General features: G+C 49.4%; 1 protein-coding gene and 2 non-coding genes across 4 annotated transcripts; 2 read left to right on the forward strand and 1 right to left on the reverse strand.

Annotated features, from left to right (window-relative positions):
- The first annotated feature begins 65 nt into the window (after positions 1-65).
- Positions 66-136, forward strand: trnag-ccc (transfer RNA glycine (anticodon CCC)). Its single transcript has one exon. It is a non-coding gene; the product is annotated as a tRNA-Gly (tRNA).
- Positions 137-258: 122 nt separating this feature from the next.
- On the forward strand, positions 259-340 carry trnal-uag (transfer RNA leucine (anticodon UAG)). Its single transcript has one exon. It is a non-coding gene; the product is annotated as a tRNA-Leu (tRNA).
- Positions 341-958: 618 nt separating this feature from the next.
- On the reverse strand, positions 959-12,248 carry LOC131721200 (uncharacterized). 2 transcript variants are annotated; one of them, XM_059014593.1, is made up of 3 exons: positions 8,756-12,248; positions 7,433-7,538; positions 959-1,793 (listed from the first exon to the last, which is right to left on the reverse strand). In XM_059014593.1, the coding sequence occupies exons 1-3, from the start codon at positions 9,038-9,040 to the stop codon at positions 1,183-1,185; spliced, it is 1,002 nt and encodes a 333-aa protein (XP_058870576.1). In that variant the 5' UTR covers positions 9,041-12,248; the 3' UTR covers positions 959-1,182. The 2 variants fall into 2 exon arrangements, 1 of the variants encoding a protein (XP_058870576.1); XR_009319890.1 differs by having other exon boundaries at positions 959-1,746; positions 7,433-12,248.
- Between the last annotated feature and the right edge of the window lie 7,126 nt (positions 12,249-19,374).

Raw genomic sequence — 19,374 nt, forward strand, 5'->3', positions numbered from 1 at the left:
TTTTGAACTGCTGTAAAAGAAAATGTTCCGTTCCATGGAATATTTGCATACACGCAAACATGTCAGCGCCAATGGTGTAGTGGTATCATACAAGATTCCCATTCTTGTGCCCTGGGTTCAATTCCCAGTTGGCGCAAGCTGATAAGGCAGCGTTTGTGATTTCAAACCAATAATTACGTTAAAATTTTACAATTGTAGTAGTTGAATTCCTTTAGCAGCGTATAGTATGAAACCTGGGGGGCAGAAAGCTTGCAATGCGGTAGTGTGGCCGAGCGGTCTAAGGCGCTGGATTTAGGCTCCAGTCTCTCTGGAGGCGTGGGTTCGAATCCCACCGCTGCCATATGGATTTTTTTCACCCCTGCCCCCTTTTCACAAGAAGCAACAGAAGGACTTGTGACTCCCTAGAGACGTAGTAACAAATGCCACGGCATGTTTCTTGGTACACCTATTCTATGGAAGTAAGCTGAAGCATTTGAACTGCTGTTCAATTTTCTTTTTTTTTTACAAATACATCAAGATAATTGTTGTTGTTGTTGTTGAATTGTACTAGCAGTGTATAGTATGGAACCTGGGTGGCTAAGGGTTAGTGTTGTGGTATTAAGTAAGCTGAAGCATTTGAACTGCTGTTCATTTTTCTTTTTTTTGCAAATACATCAAGATAATTGTTGTTGTTGTTGTTGCTGTTGAATTGTACTAGCAGTGTATAGTATGGAACCTGGGTGGCTAAGGGTTAGTGTTGTGGTAGTAAGTAAGCTGAAGCATTTGAACTGCTGTTCATTTTTCTTTTTTTTGCAAATACATCAAAATATTATTATTATTATTATTTATTTCTTAGCAGACGCCCTTATCCAGGGCGACTTACAATCGCAAGCAAATACAAATACATTCAAGTGTTACAATATAAGTCATACAATAAGAACAAGAAATACAATAATTCTCAAGTGTGACAAACCACAATTCAATAATACAGCAGATAATAGTGAAAGTTACATCAGGATATGATTAAATAGTGATAGTTACATCAGGATATGATTAAGTACAAAATACTACAGATTAAACACTTGGCAGATTACAATATTCTGAGGTACAGGATTAAATGCAGTAAAATAGGGGGCAGATAAGAGCAAAATAAAGCATATTTAAATGAAGGGTGATAGTGTCCCAGGATACAACAGAGGAGTTCTACAGGTGCTGTTTGAAGAGGTGAGTCTTAAGGAGGCGCCGGAATGTGGTCAGGGACTGGGCAGTCCTGACATCTGTAGGAAGGTCGTTCCACCACTGCGGAGCAAGGGTGGAGAAGGAGCGGGCTCGGGAGGCAGGGGAGCGTAGCGGAGGTAGAGCCAGTCTTCTAGTGCAGGCGGAGCGGAGAGGTCGAGTGGGGGTGTAGGGAGTGATGAGGGTCTGGAGGTAGCTGGGTGCAGTCTGATCAAGGCATCTGTAGGCTAGTACAAGAGTCTTGAACTGGATGCGAGCGGTGATCGGGAGCCAGTGGAGCGAGCTGAGTAGTGGAGTAGCGTGGGCGAAGCGAGGTAGAGAGAACACCAGGCGAGCAGCAGAGTTCTGGATGAGCTGGAGCGGACGGGTGGCGGACGCAGGGAGGCCAGCCAGGAGGGAGTTGCAGTAGTCTAGGCGGGAGAGTACCAGGGCCTGGACCAGGAGCTGGGTAGCATAGTTGGTGAGGAAGGGTCGGATTCTTCGGATGTTGCTCAGGAAGAATCTGCAAGTGCGTGCCAGAGTGGAGATGTGCTGGGAATAAGAGAGGCAGGGGTCCAGGGTGACTCCAAGGTTCTTAGCTGAGGAAGAGGGAGAGAGTGTGGTAGATTCCAGAGGAACAGAGATAGAGAGATCAGAGGAGGGGGAGGAGGAGGGAAAGAAAAGGAGGTCAGATTTAGAGAGGTTGAGTTTGAGGTGATGCAAGTGCATCCAGGAGGAAATAGCAGACAGACAGGTAGAGATACGGGAGGAGATGGTGGAGTCAGAGGTGGGGAAGGAGAGGAAAATCTGAGCATCATCAGCATAGAAATGGTATGAGAAACCATAGGATGCGATGAGGGGGCCCAGGGAGCGGGTGTAGAGACAGAACAGGAGAGGACCCAAGACTGACCCTTGGGGGACTCCTGTTAAGAGAGGGTGAGGTGTGGAGGTTGCTCCACGCCAGGTTACCTGGTAAGTGCGGTTGGAGAGGTAGGAGGAGAACCAGGCCAGAGCAGTGCCAGAGATCCCCAGGTCAGCAAGAGATGATAGTAGAATAGAGTGATCAACAGTGTCAAAGGCAGCAGAGAGGTCGAGGAGAATTAGGACAGAGGAGAGAGAGGCAGCTCGGGCACATTTAAGTGAGTTGGTGACAGACAGGAGGGCGGTTTCAGTAGAGTGAGCAGAGCGGAAGCCAGATTGGAGAGGGTCAAGCAGAGAGTGGTTGGACAGGTTGGACAGTGCATGGTCCCAACAGCTCGTCGAACAATACCTATCACCTTCGTACCGCAGTTGGACAGGTTGGACAGTGCATGGTCACAACAGCTCGTCGAACAATACCTATCACCTTCGTACCGCACACGGGTCCCACTGACCCCGTACGGGGTCCCAGCAACTCTGTAAATAATACCTGCCACCTTCCCACCAAGCGCACTGACCCAGCGACCCCGTGTGCGGTCCCAGCAGCTTGGGAAACAAAATCTGCCACCTTCCCATGGAGCACACGGACCCCAGCCACCCCGAGCGGGGTCCTAGCAGCTCGGGAAACAATACCTGCCACCTTTCCATCGAGGGCACATGCCCCAGCGACCCCCGTGCCAGGTCCCAGTAGATCGGGAAACAATACCAGCAACCTTCCCACCTAGTGCACAGACCACAGCGAAACCATGCGAGATCCCAACAGCTTGCTAACAATACCTGCCACCTTCCCACTTAGCGCACAGACCGCAGCGAACACATGCAAGATCCCAGCAGTTTGCTAACAATACCTGCCACCTTCCCACCGTGTGCACTGACTCCAGCGACCCCATGTGGGATCACAGCAACTCAGGAAACAATACCTACCACCTTCCCACCACGCGCATGGGCCCCAGCGACCCCGTGCGGGGTCCTAACAGCTTGCCAAATGGTCCATGGCGCCTCGCCAGCGTGCAGACAGGCCCCAGTGACCCCACTCGTGGTCACAGAGACTTGCCAAATGCTGCCTGACATCTCACCGTGGTCCTAACTGTTCGACCAATGATACCTGCCACTTTCCCACCGCGCGCACAGGACCCAGTGATTCTGTGCTGGGTCCCAGTGGTTCGCCAAACGGTCCCTGGCATCTGGCCAGCATGAGCACGGGCCCCAGCGAACCCGCACAGCTAGCCAAACGATACCTGCCAAATTCCCACCGGGCGCACAGGCCCCAGCGACCGCGACCTGGGTCATAACTGCTCGCCAAACGATACCTGCCACATTATCACAGCGCGCACTGGCCCCAGCGACCACGTGCGGGGTCCCAGCAGCTTGCTAAATGATACCTGTCACCTTCAAACTGCACACACAGGCCCCAGCGACCCTGTGCTGGGTTCCAGCGGTTCGCCAAACTGTCCCTGGAGTCTGGCCAGTGTGTGCACAGGCGCCAGAGAACCAGCGCGTCTTCCCAGCAGCTCGCCAAACGATACCTGTCATCTTAACACTATGTGCACGGACCTCAGCGACCCTGTGCGGGGTCCCAGCGGATCGCCAAACAATACCTGACAACTTCCAACCGGGCGCACAGGTCCCAGCGACCGTGCTGGGTAATAACTGCTTGCCAAACGACACCTGCCACGTTCCCAGTATGCGCACGGGCCCCAGTGACCCCGTGCGGAGTCCCAGCGGCTCACCAAATGGTCCCTGGCGCCTCACCAGTGCTCGAACGGGCCCCAGCGACCCCGCGTAGGGTCCCAACGGCACGTCAAACGGTCCCTGGCACCTCGCCAGCGCGTACACGGACCAAAGCAACCTCGTGCAGGGTCCCATCAACTCGCCAAATGATACCTGCAACCTTCCCACTGCGCTCATGGGCCCCAGCGAACGCATGCGGAGTCCCAGCGGCTCGCCAAATGATACCTGCTACCTCGCCAGTGGATGCACGGGCCCCAGCGACCCCGGGCAGGGTCCCGGCGGCTCGCCAAATGATACCTGCCACCTTCCCACCACTCGCACGGGCCATAGTGACCTCGTGCTGGGTCATAATGGCTCGCCAAACGGTCCCTGGCACCTCACCAGCGCACGTACGGGCCCCAGCAACCCCGCGCGTGGTCACAGCAGCTCACCAAAAGGTCTTTGGCGCCTCGTCAGCACGAGCACAGACCCCATCGACCGTGAGCAGGGTCCTAACTGCTCGCCAAACGATACCTGCCACCTTCCCACCGTGCGCATGGGCCACAGCGACCCCGTGCGGGGTTCCACCCGTTCGCCAAACGATACCTGTGACCTTCCCACCATGCGCACGTGCCCCAGCGAAACCGTGCAGGGTCCCAGCGGCTCGCCAAACGATACCTTCCATTTTCCAAACGCGCGCAAGAGCCAAAGCGACCCCGTGCGGGGTCCCAGCAGCTCGCCAAACGATATCTGCCAACTTCCCACCGCGTGCACAGGCCACAGCGATCCCGTGCTGGGTCATAACGACTCGCCAAAGGGTCCCTGGCGCCTCACCAGCATGCAGACGGGCCCTTGCGACCCTGTGCATGGTCGTAGTGGTTCGCCAAATGATACCTGCACCTTCCCATCGCTCGCACGGACCACAGCAATCCTGTGCTGGGTCCAAACTGCTCGCCAAACGTTACCTGCCAACTTCCCACCGGGCCCCAGCAACCACGCGCAGGGTCATAACTGCTCGCCAAATGATGCCGGCAACCTTCCCACTGCTCACACGGGGCCCAGTCACCCCGTACAGGGTCCTAGCAGCTCAGCAAATGATACCTGCCACCTCGTCAGTGAGCGCACCGGCCCCAGCGACACCATGCGGGGTCCAAGATGCTCGCAAAATAATACCTGCCACCTTTCCACCGCACACACGGGACCCAATGACCGTGTGGTCATAACTGCTCGCCAAATATACCTCCCACATTCCCACCGCACGCACAGGCCAAAGTGACCACTGTGCGGGGTCCCAGCGGCTTGCCAAACGATACTGCCAACTTTCAACCGGACGCACGGTCCCCAGCGAATCCGTGGGGGGTCCCAGCGGCTCGCCAAACGACACCTGACACCTTTCCAATGCGTGCCAGGGCCCCAGCGACCCAGTGTGGCATCCGAGCGGCTCGCCAAATGATACCTGTCATCTTCCAACTACACACACAGGCCCTAGCGACCCTGTGCTGGGCTCCAGCGGTTCGCCAAACTGTCCTTGGCGTCTGGCCGGCGCACGCACAGGCCCAGCGAACCCGCCCGAGGTCCCATCAGCTCGCCAAGCGATACCTGCCACCTCATCAGCGGGCACACAGGCACCAGCGACTCCATACGGGGACCAAGCGGCTCGCCAAATGGTCCGTGGCGCCTGGCCAGTGCACGCACAGGTGCCAGCGAACCAGCGCGGGTTCCCACCAGCTCGCCAAACGATACCTTCCACATTCCCACCATGCGCATGGGCCACAGCGACCCCGTGCGGCGTCTGAGCTGCTCGCCAAATGATGCCTGCCATCTTAAAACCACGTGCACGGGCCCCAGTGATCCTGTGCAGGGTCCCTGCGGATCGCCAAACGATACCTGCCAACTTCCCATCGGGCGCATGGGCCCCAGCAACCGCGTGTGGGATCATAACTGCACACCAAACGATAACTGCCACCTTCCCAATGTGCGCACGGTCCACAGCGACACATAAGAACACAAGAACATAAGAAAGTTTACAAACGAGAGGAGGCCATTCAGCCCATCTTGCTTGTTTGGTTGTTAGTAGCTTATTGATCCCAGAATCTCATCAAGCAGCTTCTTGAAGGATCCCAGGGTGTCAGCTTCAACAACATCACTGGGAAGTTGGTTCCAGACCCTCACAATTCTCTGTGTAAAAAAGTGCCTCCTATTTTCTGTTCTGAATGCCCCTTTATCCAATCTCCATTTGTGACCCCTGGTCCTTGTTTCTTTTTTCAGGTCAAAAAAGTCACCTGGGTCGACATTGTCTATACCTTTTAGGATTTTGAATGTTTGAATCAGATCGCTGCGTAGTCGTCTTTGTTCAAGACTGAATAGGTTAAATTCTTTTAGCTTGTCTGCATATGACATGCCTTTTAAACCCGGGATAATTCTGGTTGCTCTTCTTTGCACTCTTTCTAGAGCAGCAATATCATTTTTGTAACAAGGTGACCAGAACTGAACACAATATTCTAGGTGAGGTCTTACTAATGCATTGTAAAGTTTTAACATTACTTCCCTTGATTTAAATTCAACACTTCTCACAATATATCCGAGCATCTTGTTGGCCTTTTTTATAGCTTCCCCACATTGTCTAGATGAAGATATTTCAACATAAACTCCTAGGTTTTGTGGTGGAAGTTTTAATATCACTCCCTTAGTTAGAGACTCAGTAGAACAGACAAAATTGATTAAATAAATTTAATGATTTGCAAACCAGAGAACGCTCTCAGCACACGTGGTGCTAGACAAACATCGAGCAGAGTTCTGACTACACAGAGTCAGTAAGCATAATATACCTTGCAACCTACAGTTATTGCGAGCCAATCACAGAAGCTTAACTCAGTATACGTTGGATAGCAACAGCTTGGAAGATTAAGATGAGACCAATCATATAACTCAAAACCAACTTTGTCCTACTTTGCAAGCAGACTGTTTGTTTTACATTTTCTGACTAAAACAGTGATAATTCTAGGAAGTGTCACAGATGCAGCTTGCAGTTACAAAATAAAGAGAGCTTCCTCTTTCTGGCTAGCAGTTAAAAACTTTCCGTTCTTATGAAGCACAAACTACTTAATATATCATATCTCATATCTCGAGTTCTCTATACCTTAAAAACTTGATACACATGTTATTTTAATGCATATGACAAGGTTAATGTAATGCATAGCAAAGTATTCTTCCAGATTCCCTCCTTTTGTGATTTACATCACAATTCCTACAGAACATCAACCTCCACGTAGGAGAGCCTTCAGCAGTGAGTAAAGGCATAGCCCTGTAAATAATCTCTTTTGTTTCTTAAGCACATATTTCAAATTACAGAATGATAACGTAGCAATAAGCAATACCAATATTGAAATAAGCGAGGACGCATGTCCCACCACATTCCACTATTCAGCCCAGTCCACTCCAGCACTTTCTCCAGCTAATCCACATAGGATACCCCACCCGCATGATCGGGCATCTGCTAATATCAGTTGACCAGTGTTGCCCGCCAGTGACGCCTGCACTCTAGCTATCACTACTCTTGAGTGAACGTCCATAAGCTGCGTGTTAATGTGTGCCAATGCCATCAGCATACCTGTGTGATTAATTGTCTTCATCCATTCTTCAGCATCTTCGATAATGCCTGTGATGTTAATAGGTAAAGTGGGGTGCATGCTCAGGTGTCCCACAGTCACAACGCCCTGCGGGTGAAAACACACAGCCAACGACATGAGGCTTACCTGGCCGCTACTTCCCACCCCCATGCTTGAGGTGATTACACACCATGTTCCATTTCTCATCTGAGTGCATCTTTCATACCCTAGCTTTGGGTGTACCGTTGCTTCCATCAATTGCATTGACAGGTTAGGGCACGCTGATCAACCCATGTTATTTGTGGGACTATAACCCTTGTTCCAATTACTACCCCTAGGCTACTGACCGTTATCCCGGTACTGTGGTGGACCCGACTGGTGGTATGTGCTACTATTAAATAAAACAAATATCTTAATCACATCGTTCAGTACATATCAGTATCCGGTCTTGGCTTTCCCACGTAACGTCTGTTCTCTCCAAGCTGTCAAATTTACATCTTCAATTATTGTGTCAACCGTCTTTCACCAGTCATTTGTTCAGCCATGGCCAATCTCTGAATGGCATCACCTGTTTTCAGAAACCGGCCATGGTTTTCATTGTCCTGCTGTATATTATCTATGGAATTGAGGCCTGAATTCACAGCCCCGAACCACCCAGCAATGTCGTCAATCAGACCCCTCCTCTGACGGCCACCTGCATTATGTTGGTAAGTATCCAATTCACGATTAAAGGTTTTATTCAATATTTTAGTTAATAGTCTAAACTCACCACACCTTTTGGTGTAGAGTCAGATATCTTCAATGTTTACTCCTACCAACGTTTGCAACCAGGTTACTCCCATCACAAATGGTTTTGCCCTCCCCACAGCTAGCAACCTGTCTGGGTGGAAATGGCATTAACGGGGGACATTGAGTGGAGTGGAACTGTGGCTTCATACATCCCATATACCATGTATTTTCACAAGTACCGTTACACACACTATCCTTTGCCCTGTCACATTAACACATGTTTTATAATTATCGTGGGTGCACCCCCACATTCTGCCGTTTTTACTCTCGACTTGTTGTATTAGTTTGCTCCTGTTGTCACTGTTTGGTATAGTTTTTTGTCGTCCAGAGACAGTCCACCTCCAATGCCGCGTTACTGCTTACAGTTCGGTTGCATATTGATTCATACTGGACCCCTCCCACTGTTATATCACAAGTAGGACATTGTTCAAACTGTGCTGGAGTCATTGTATTATTCTGGCTTATCAAATGCACAGGTTGCCACGTTCCTTCTATGTCACTCTCGAAGGGAAGTGGTCTTTGTTTCCATCCATTACCCTGTCGTTGTCTAAGTATTCACGTGCAGTTCTTCCAGGGGGCCCCCAAAGCTTGTCTCTCTGTACACGTCTCGTTCCACGCCCAGAGGTGTGGAATCCTCTCCGATTCTGGAATGACATAATACCTGGAACACAAATCATGTTACTGTCCGTTGCTGCTCCCGCTGTCTGTGGAAAGAGATATACCATTAGTTTCGGGGTATTCAGTGTCAGCAAATTCAAATTGAGATGTATCCACGCGGTGGTACCGTTTGGTCTGTGTCCAATGTACTTACTTAACCCCATGTGGGAGCTTCACTGCTACACTAGTTTGTGTCACCATCAGCACTATGTATTAACCAAACCATTGACATCTCTTTTCCCTCCTTGTGTCTATTTTGTGTGTCTATAATAGACTGCTGTTTCTTGCCCGGATCCTTAATAGAACCGTCGGCACTCAACCTGTTTCTTCATCTGTCCTTTTTCACATCAATGCATTCTGTTTCTACCTGTGAAAGTATGACAAAATATATCTACTGACACAGCTGCTGTTTTGTGGTTAACAGGAAACCGCATTGCTTCCTTCGTTGCTTAGAGACTGTGTGCTTTCACTTTAGCTGACTGTGTGGTTTGTCCAGTTCTTTTACTTGGTCCTATAACAAAACAATCACCTATTCCCGAGGTTACTACAATTGTCACATTTAGGCTTCTGCCCCTGTTTGCAATCTGACCTTCTATGTCCCATTTTACCACAGTTCTGACATGCTCCATCAAATCGTACAGCACTTATTTTCATTTTTATATTCCTTTTGAATGTTTACTGCTACTGCCTAATTCATTACTCTTTCGTGTGCGTTCCCTGGGTTTAGTTTATTCCCAGCTCAATTGCCTTCTGCAAATGTGGACCCAGTCCACTAATTAATACCTGTACAAACACTTGATCTGACTCCACTTGCATACTCCATAATCCTGCACTGACTCATTCTCTTTCTGCTTGACTCCCATTATTACGGGCCAGTCAATACGTGTCCCCTCAATAGCTTGTTCAATTGTTGCTTTCAAGTATTGTCTTTGGTCTCGTATTGTATCGTCTTTTGAGTAGGTACTGTCCCTGATCTCTTCCCGTAATTTGGCTAGAATCCCCGCTTCGCATGCTCCCATGGTCAATGTCCACACCTCAGTTTCAGTTAATCCGTGTGACAAAGCCTGTTGCTCTACCTTAGTTTGATAATCTTTAGTTACACATTTGCATTCAATCTTTGGCAGGCATGCTCCTAATGACTGCTTTTCTAACAGCGTTAATGCATAAACTGTCATTTCCTTTTCCCCATTGTGCTTCTCACGCACTCTTACTGGTAATGCAACTTTATTTATTTATTTATTTATTCATTTTTTACAGTATAATTTCAATCGGTTCCTGCTGCATTAAACCACAATCTTGTTTATGTGACGCCCATGCATCTGGGTAAACTGCACAGACTTTTCCCCATTTATTGTTCGCCCAATCCTTAATATATGCTTTTACTGCACTAACATTTGCTGTTTGACTTGCAACTTGATATAGTATTTATGCATCCGACCTGGTGTAATATATATTATTGCCTAATATTGTCCCTTCAGCAGAGTTACATACATAAAAATGATCGACAGTATACATGTATCCTAAATCTATTCTTCTCTGTATCGTACAGCTTCTCGCTAAAACTGTTCCAATCAATATCACTGCTCTCTGTTTAATCCACCCCTCACGCTGTTGAACTGGATTCCATGCTGGATCCCATTGTTCATCCAGTATTCCCTTCTGCCATATACTATGTTTGATTTCTACATAATCCATTATCTCAGATAACATTATGTCTTCCTTATACAACTCAATATGTTTATATTGACTTCAAGTTACTCTCCTAAACACACCTTTGAATTAATACAATACAACACAACAACACACATAGGTCTAAGACAACACACCTCGCAAGGAATTCCTACTATACTAATCCACACTAAATACGATACAATAGTGCCACAACGGCAAACACTAGACCTTACATGCCCGTCTACTGGGACTTAATTTGCCCTCTGTCAAGTCTCAAGTCCCGGTCCAATAAACACCCACAAAGATCCTTTAAATGCTCAGTCAAACTACAAACTCAACTGTTAGCGACTGGATCCACTAAATATTGGGGATGGTAATTAAAACATACTCACCCTCCTTGGACAGTCGATAACAGACAAGTCAGCGCGACAACTAATTGCAAACTGTTCGTGACGTCAAAACGATAGTGGTTTTTTTTTAAAAGACAGCCTGTTTTATTGATCTTATAAGCTTTAATACGCAGCGCAAAGGAAGTCAGAAAATGTATTCAAAATACAATTCTGACATTCACATTAAATATGAACAAAATGTGCACATGGACAGACAATTAAACAGAGAGAAAGAAAGAAAAGAATCAAAGAAAAAGAAATATCAATCAATTTACTCTTACTCAATTAATCTGATTTTATGACGTCATATACAAGGTCCCAGACCTTTTAAGAGATTTCAAATCTATTTTTTAATTGTGCCACGTGCCAAATGGCACGTGGCTCCTCCCCAACGTTTGACTCCAACCATGAACAATTAATTTGTTTAAACAATCTGCTTTTTTTTTTTTTTTTTTTTTAATTATTACCTGGCCAACCAGAACTTTATTAAACTTGACTTAACATTGCACAAGTCATTTTGCGTCAGGAGACCTCATCCCCATCTATCATGCATGTTTCTCTGACATCCTGTCAAACTAGTGTAATCAACAATACTACTTTTTGTCGCACCCATGAAATCACTTAGTCTTCTAATTCCTCTTAAACACGGTTCTTCTCAATATCCTCTGATCTTAACACCAATCGCCTATTTATTCAAATTAAATCTCATTCATCACATTCTCTCAATTACGCCAGCGATTTCAAACATATACACAAAAAAATGAAAGGACAAACGACAAACTATTAGTTCAATTAACTTTCGAGTTATTAATTCAATTAACTTCTAAACATGAACGATAATTATCCTAGGATTTCAATAATTAGTTTAAACGGGACTCCCGCCCGTTTCTTTTACAATGGAACACTTTTCCAATTGTAAGAATTCTTAAACCGGTTCTTTTACAATGGAACTCTTGTCCAATTGTAAGAATCCTTACTTATTTAATACAATTTTGCCATCTCACCGTGTCTCAATATTGTCCGGGATCCTTTATCCGCCTCATTGACGCCCCCAGCGGACCCCGTCAAACTTTTTAGTTCCGGCCGTCCTGACCCAAGTTAAGAATAGGTCTCACCGGTGATTTACTCCGTTTCCCGGGACGATCAATGGACCGAGTTTAGGACCCTGCTCGCAGCGCCAGATTGTGGTGGAAGTTTTAATATCACTCCCTTAGTTAGAGACTCAGTAGAACAGACAAAAATGATTAAATAAATTTAATGATTTGCAAACCAGAGAACGCTCTCAGCACACGTGGTGCTAGACAAACATCGAGCAGAGTTCTGACTACACAGAGTCAGTAAGCATAATATACCTTGCAACCTACAGTTATTGAGAGCCAATCACAGAAGCTTAACTCAGTATACGTTGGATAGCAACAGCTTGGAAGATTAAGATGAGACCAATCATATAACTCAAAACCAACTTTGTCCTACTTTGCAAGCAGACTGTTTGTCTTACATTTTCTGACAAAAACAGTGATAATTCTAGGAAGTGTCACAGATGCAGCTTGCAGTTACAAAATAAAGAGAGCTTCCTCTTTCTGGCTAGCAGTTAAAAACTTTCCGTTCTTATAAAGCACAAACTACTTAATATATCATATCTCATATCTCGAGTTCTCTATACCTTAAAAACTTGATACACATGTTATTTCAATGCATATGACAAGGTTAATGTAATGCATAGCAAAGTATTCTTCCAGAGTTTTTTCATAGTTCCCTTCTTCAATTTCAGTATCTCCCATATGATATTTATAATGCACATTTTTTTTTCCTGCATGCAATACTTTACACTTTTCTCTATTAAATTTCATTTGCCATGTGTCTGCCAGAATATATTATTAGTGGATACACACTGTATAGGAAAGACAGGCATGACAGATGAGGCGGAGGTGTAGCACCATACATAAGAAATAGTCTTGAAGCCCAGGTGTTAAATCAGGACAAAGAAAACAATGCAGAATCAATATGTTTCAGAATAATGGACAAAAATTCAAAGGGCAAAATAATAGGAGCCTGCTATAGACCGTTGAATTCAGATGCTGAGCAAAATAATCTGTTATACAATGACATTTGAAATGCGTGTAGAAAAGGAGAAGCCATAGCCATAGTCCCAGGTGGCTCGGCAAACTGTCCCTGGCGCCTCCACAGCGCGCGCACTTGCCCTAGCGACCCCGCACAGGGTTCCAGCGGCTCACCAAACTGTCCCTGGCACCTCCCCAGCTCACGCACGGGGCCTGGCAACCACACGCTGGGTCCCAGCAGCTCGAGAAAAGTTACCTGGCACCTCCCCAGTGCGCGCATGGGCCCCAGTGACCCCGCACGTGGTCACAGTGGCCAGCCAAATGTTTCCTGGCACCTCCCCAGAAGGCGCACGGGCCCCAGCGACTTCGCCCAGGATCCAACCGGCACGGCAAACGGTCCCTGGCATCTCCCCAGTAAACGCACAGCCCCAGAGACCGAACGCGGGGTCCCAGCGGCTTGCGAAGTGGTCCCTGGCACCTCTACAGCACACGCACGGGTCCCAGCCACCCAGTGCGTGGTCCCACCAGCTCACCAAACGGTACATGGCGCCTCCCCAGTGCGCGCAGGGGCGTCAGCGACCTCGAGTGGGGTCCAAGCAGCTCTCCAAAAGGTCCCTGGAACCTCTTTTGCACGGGCACGGGCACGGGCCCAAGCGACTTCGCGCGTGGTCCCAGCGGCTGGCCAAATGGCACGTGGCTCCTCCCCAACGTGCGCACGGGCCCCAGCGAGTTCGCGCGGAGTCCCAGCAGCTCGCAAAACGGTCCCTAACACCTCCCCAGTATGGGTATGGGCCGCAGCCACCCCGTGCTGGGTCACAGCGGCTCGCCAAACGTTCCCTGGTGCCTCTAGAGTGCGCTCACGGGCCCAAGCGACCCTGCCGGGGTCTTAGCCGCCCGCTAAAAGGTCCCTGGCACCTCCTCATCGCACGCACGGGCCCCAGCGACTTGTCGCGGGTTCCCAGAGGCTCTCAAAATGGTCCCTGGCACCTCAGCAGGGCACACACTGACACCAGCTACCCCGCACGGGGTAACAACGGCTTGGCAAATCGTCTCTGGCACCTCCCTAGCACGCATGGGCCCCAGTGACCCTTCAAGAGGTACCATCAGCTCACCAAACGGTCCCTGGCGTCTCTACAGCACGTGCACGGGGCCCAGCGACCTCAAGCGGGGTCCAAGCAGCTCGCCAAATGGTCCCTGGCACGTCCTCATCGCACGCACGGGCCCCAGCGTCTTCGTGCGGGTTCCCAGTGGTTCGCCAAACAGTCCCTGGCACCTCCCCAGCGTGGACACGTGGCCCAGCGACTTCGACCGGGGTCCAACCAACTCGCCAAAAGGTCCCTAGCACCTCCTCATCGCACTCATGGGCCCCAGCAAGTTCGCGCGGGGTCCCAGCGGCTCGCCAAACAGTCCCTGGCACCTCCCCAGCGTGGACACAAAAAAACAGAAGGGAGACCACATCAAAACTAGGGCAACAACTCAAGTAAGACCACTATTAAATGTATTTATCTTAATGCTAGAAGTCTCAGAAACTAAATGTTAGAACATGAAGCTACTGCACAAACAAGTAACTACGATGTGATAGGTGTTACAGAAACTTGGTTGTCTGAGAGTGAAGGAGACGAATATAATATTAGTGGGTACACACTATATAGGAAAGACAGGGAGGACAGAAGAGGCGGAGGGGTAGCGCTATACATAAGAAATAGTTTTCAAGCCCAGGTGTTAAATCAGGACAAAGATAACAATGCAGAATCAATATGGGTCAGAATAATGGACACAAATTCAAAGGGCATAATAATAGGAACATGCTATAGACTGCCAAATTCAGACGCTGAGCAAAATAATCTGTTGTACAATGACATTCGAAATGCGTGTAGAAAAGGAGAAGCCATACTAATGGGGGATTTCAACTTCCCCTGTATAAAATGGGAAAACCCAATGGGGGGCACGACGGACGAAATTGAAATGGTGGAAATGACAAATGACTGCTTCCTAACGCAATTTGTCAAGGCACCGACTAGAGGGGAGGCATGCCTTGACTTAGTCTTTTCAAATAATGAAGACAGAATAACTAAAACAGAGGTCAGAGAGCCATTGGCAAACTCAGACCACAACATGGTCTCTTGAAATATTTTTTAAAACCCCAAAAGTAATAACTAAAGCTAAGGTTTACAATTTTAGAAAAGCAAACTACAAAGGTATGAAACAGAGACTAACAGAAGTAGATTGGAGTAAAATAGAGAAAACATCCACAGAAAAAGGGTGGCTGTTTTTTAAAAATGTAGTACTAGAGGCACAAAACAATTTCATCCCAAAAGTAGACAAATCTAAATCTAAAACAAAATGGCCAAAATGGTTTAATAGATCAATTAAAAAAAAATATTCAGCGAAAAAAGGCACTTTACAGAGCGTTTAAAAGGGACATGTTGATCTGTTCCTATCCAATTTTAAATAACTTTAGCATAACAGAAGCAGAAGTGTTAAAGGGACTAGGAGCTCTTAAAATAAACAAATCCCCTGGGCCAGATGAGATCCTCCCAATAGTACTCAATGAAATGAAAGAAGTTATTTACAAACCGCTAACCAAGATCATGCAACAGTCTCTTGACACAGGGCTTTTACCGACAGACTGGAAAATAGCAAACGTAATACCAATCAACAAAAAGGGAGACAAAACCGAACCAAATAACTACAGACCAATAAGCCTGACTTCTATTATATGTAAACTTATGGAAACTATAATAAGATCCAAAATGGAAAATTACTTATATGGTAACAATATCCTGGGAGACAGTCAGCATGGTTTTAGGAAAGGGAGATCGTGTCTAACTAACCTACTTGATTTTTTTGAGGATGCAACATTGAAAATGGATAACTGCAAAGCATACGACATGGTCTATTTAGATTTCCAGGAAGCTTTTGACAAAAAGTCCTGCATAAAAGATTAATTCTCAAACTGAACGCAGTAGGGATTCAAGGAAATGCATGCACATGGATTAGGGAGTGGTTAACATGTAGAAAACAGAAAGTACTGATTAGAGGAGAAACCTCAAAATGGAGTGAGGTAACCAGTGGTGTACCACAGGGATCAGTATTAGGTCCTCTGCTATTCCTAATCTACATTAATGATTTAGATTCTGGTATAGTAAGCAGACTCGTTAAATTTGCAGATGACACAAAAATAGGAGGAGTGGCAAACACTGTTGCAGCAGCAAAGGTCATTCAAAATTATCTAGACAGCATTCAGAATTGGGCAGACACATGGCAAATGACATTTAATAGAGAAAAGTGTAAAGTATTGCATGCGGGCAATAAAAATGTGCATTATAAATATCATATGGGAGATAGTGAAATTGAAGAAGGGAACTATGAAAAAGACCTAGGAGTTTATGTTGACTCAGAAATGTCTTCATCTAGACAATGTGAGGAAGCTATAAAAAAGGCTAACAAGATGCTCGGATATATTGTGAGAAGTGTTGAATTTAAATCAAGGGAAGTAATTTTAAAACTCTACAATGCATTAGTAAGACCTCACCTAGAATACTGTGTTCAGTTCTGGTCACCTCGTTACAAAAAGGATATTGCTGCTCTAGAAAGAGTGCAAAGAAGAGCAACCAGAATTATCCCGGGTTTAAAAGGCATGTCGTATGCAGACAGTCTAAAAGAATTGAATCTATTCAGTCTTGAACAAAGAAGACAACGCGGCGATCTGATTCAAACATTCAAAATCCTAAAAGGTATACACAATGTCAACCCAGGGGACTTTTTTGACCTGAAAAAAGAAACAATGACCAGGGGTCACAAATGGAGATTAGATAAAGGGGCATTCAGAACAGGAAATAGGAGGCACTTTTTTACACAGAGAATTGTGAGGTCTGGAACCAACTCCCCAGTAATGTTGTTGAAGCTGACACCCTGGGATCCTTCAAGAAGCTGCTTGATGACATTCTAGGATCAATAAGCTACTAACAACCAAACGAGCAAGATGGGCTGAATGGCCTCCTCTCGTTTGTAAACTTTCTTATGTTCTTATGTTCTTATGTTCTTATGACACGCGGCCCAGCGACTTCGACCAGGGTCCAACCAACTCGCCAAAAGATACCTAGCACCTCATCATCGCACGCACGGGCCCCAGCGAGTTCGCGCAGGGTCCCAGCGAGTTCGCGCAGGGTCCCAGCGAGTTCGCGCAGGGTCCCAGCGGCTCGCCAAACGTCCCTGGCACCACCCCAGCACGGGCACGGGCCGCAGCCACCCCGTGCTGGGTCACAGCAGCTCGCCAAACATTCCCTGGTGCCTCTATAGTGCGCTCACGGGCACCAGTGACCCCGTGCGGGGTCCTAGCGGCTCGCCAAAAGGTCAGTGGCGGATCCCCAGCGCGCGTACAGGCCCGAGCCACCCCGTGCGGGGTCCCAGTGGCTCGCAAAATGATCCCTGGCGCCTCTACAGCGCCTGCATGTGCCCCAGCAACCCCGCGCGGGGTCCCAGCTGCTTGACAAACGGTGCCTCGCGCCTCTAAAGCACGGGCACAGGCCCCAGCGACACCGTGAGGGGTCCCAGCGGCTCACAAAATGGTCCCTGTCGCCTCCCCAGGGCGGTCATGGGCCCAAGCGACCCTGCGCGGGGTCCCAGTGCCTCGCAAAATGGTCCCTGGCGCCTCTACAGCGCGTGCAGGGGCCCCAGCCACCCCGCACTGGGTCCCAGTGGCTCGCAAAATGATCCCTAGCGCCTCTACAGCGCCTGCATGTGCCCCAGCAACCCTGCGCGGGGTCCCAGCGGCTCGTCAAATGGTTCCTATCGCCTCACAGCATGCGCACGGGCACCAGCGACCCCGCGCAGGAACACAGTGGCTTGCAAAATCATCCCTGGTACCTCTACAGCGCGTGCACGGGCCCCAGCGGCCCCGCGCTAGGTCCCAGTGTCTCGCAAAATGGTCCCTGGCGCCTCTACAGTGCGCACAGGCTCCAGCGGCTCGCCAAACGGTCCCTGGCACCTCCCCAGCATGGGCACGGGCCGCAGCCACCCTGCGCGGGGTCCGAGCGGCTTGGCAAACATTCCCTGGAGCCTCTAGAGCGTGCTCACGGACCACAGCTACCCAGTGTGGGGGTCCTAGCGCCTCGCCATAAGGTCACTGGCGCCTCCCCAGCGCGCGTTTGGGCCCCAGCGACCCCGTGCGGGGTGCCAGCGGCTCTTGAAACGGACCCTGTCGCCTCAGAGCATACGCAGAAACCCAGCGACTCGCCAAACGGTGCCTGGCGCCTCTAAAGTGCGGGCACGGGCGCCAGCGACACTGCGCGGTGTCCAAGCGGCTCGCCAAATGGTCCATGGCACCACCCCAGCACGCGCACGGGCCCCAGCGACCCCGCGCGTGGTCCTAGCGGCTCGCCAAACGTTCCCTGGTGCCTCTAGAGCGCGAGTACAGGCCCCAGCGACCCCGTACGGGTCCCCAGCAGCTCGCCAAAAGATCACTGGCACCTCACCAGCATGGACATGGGGTCCAGCGACCTCGAGCGGGGTCCCACTGACTCGCCAAAATGTCCCTGGCAGCTCCCCAGGACGCTCAAGGGCCCCAGCGACCCTACGCGGGATCCCAGTGGCTCGCCAAATGTTCCCTGGCAACTCCCCAGCATGGGCACGGGGCCCAGCGACATCGAGCGGGGTCCCACCAGCTCGCCAAACGGTCCCTGGCACATCTACAGCACGTGCACAGGCCCTAGCGACCCCGCACGGGGTCCCAGCAGCTCGCAAATAGTCCCTGGCACAATCCCAGCAAGCGCAAGGGCCCCAGCAACTTCGCACGGGGTCCCAGTGGCTCACCAAATGGTCCCTGGACCATCCCCAGCATGCACACAGGGCCCAGCAACCAATCGCGGGTTCCCAGCGGCTCGCCAATTGTTACCTGGCACCTCCTCAGCACTCGCATGTGCGAGGGGTCCCAGCTGCTTGCCAAATAGTCCCTGGCACATCCCTAGCGTGCACGGGGACACGCGACATTGCGCGGCGTCCCAGTGGCTCGCCAAATGGTAACTGGCTCCTCCCCAGCACATGCACGTGGTTCAGCGACCATGTGCAGGGTTCCAACGGCACGACAAATGGTCTCTGGCACCTCCCCAGTGCATACACGGTGCCCAGTGATCTCGCGCAGGGTCCCAGAGGCTCGCGAAATGGTCCCTGGCACCTCCGCAGCAATCACACAGGCCCCAGCAACCTGGTGCAAGGACCCACGGGCTCGCTATATGGTCCCTGGCACCTCCCCAGCGCATACACTGGGCCCCGCGACCCTGCGCGGGGTTCCAGCTGCTCGCAAAATGGTCCCTGGCACCTAACCAGAGCGCGCATGGGGCCCAGCGACCCCACACAGGGTCGCAGCGGCTCGCGAAA

The sequence above is a fragment of the Acipenser ruthenus genome, chromosome 48, assembly GCF_902713425.1.
Source record: "Acipenser ruthenus chromosome 48, fAciRut3.2 maternal haplotype, whole genome shotgun sequence".
NCBI lineage: Eukaryota > Metazoa > Chordata > Actinopteri > Acipenseriformes > Acipenseridae > Acipenser > Acipenser ruthenus.

What these genes read in the sequence shown, in the direction of transcription:
- LOC131721200 (XM_059014593.1), bottom strand. Translation starts at nt 9,040, where the DNA reads ATGGGGTTAAGTAAGTACATTGGACACAGACCAAACGGTACCACCGCG. An exon ending in AATACTTAGACAACGACAGG is followed by an intron (nt 7,539 to 8,755) that starts GTAATGGATGGA and finishes TTTCACCCGCAG; the next exon opens with GGCGTTGTGACTGTGGGACA. An exon ending in GAAGACAATTAATCACACAG is followed by an intron (nt 1,794 to 7,432) that starts GTATGCTGATGG and finishes CCTCTTCCTCAG; the next exon opens with CTAAGAACCTTGGAGTCACC.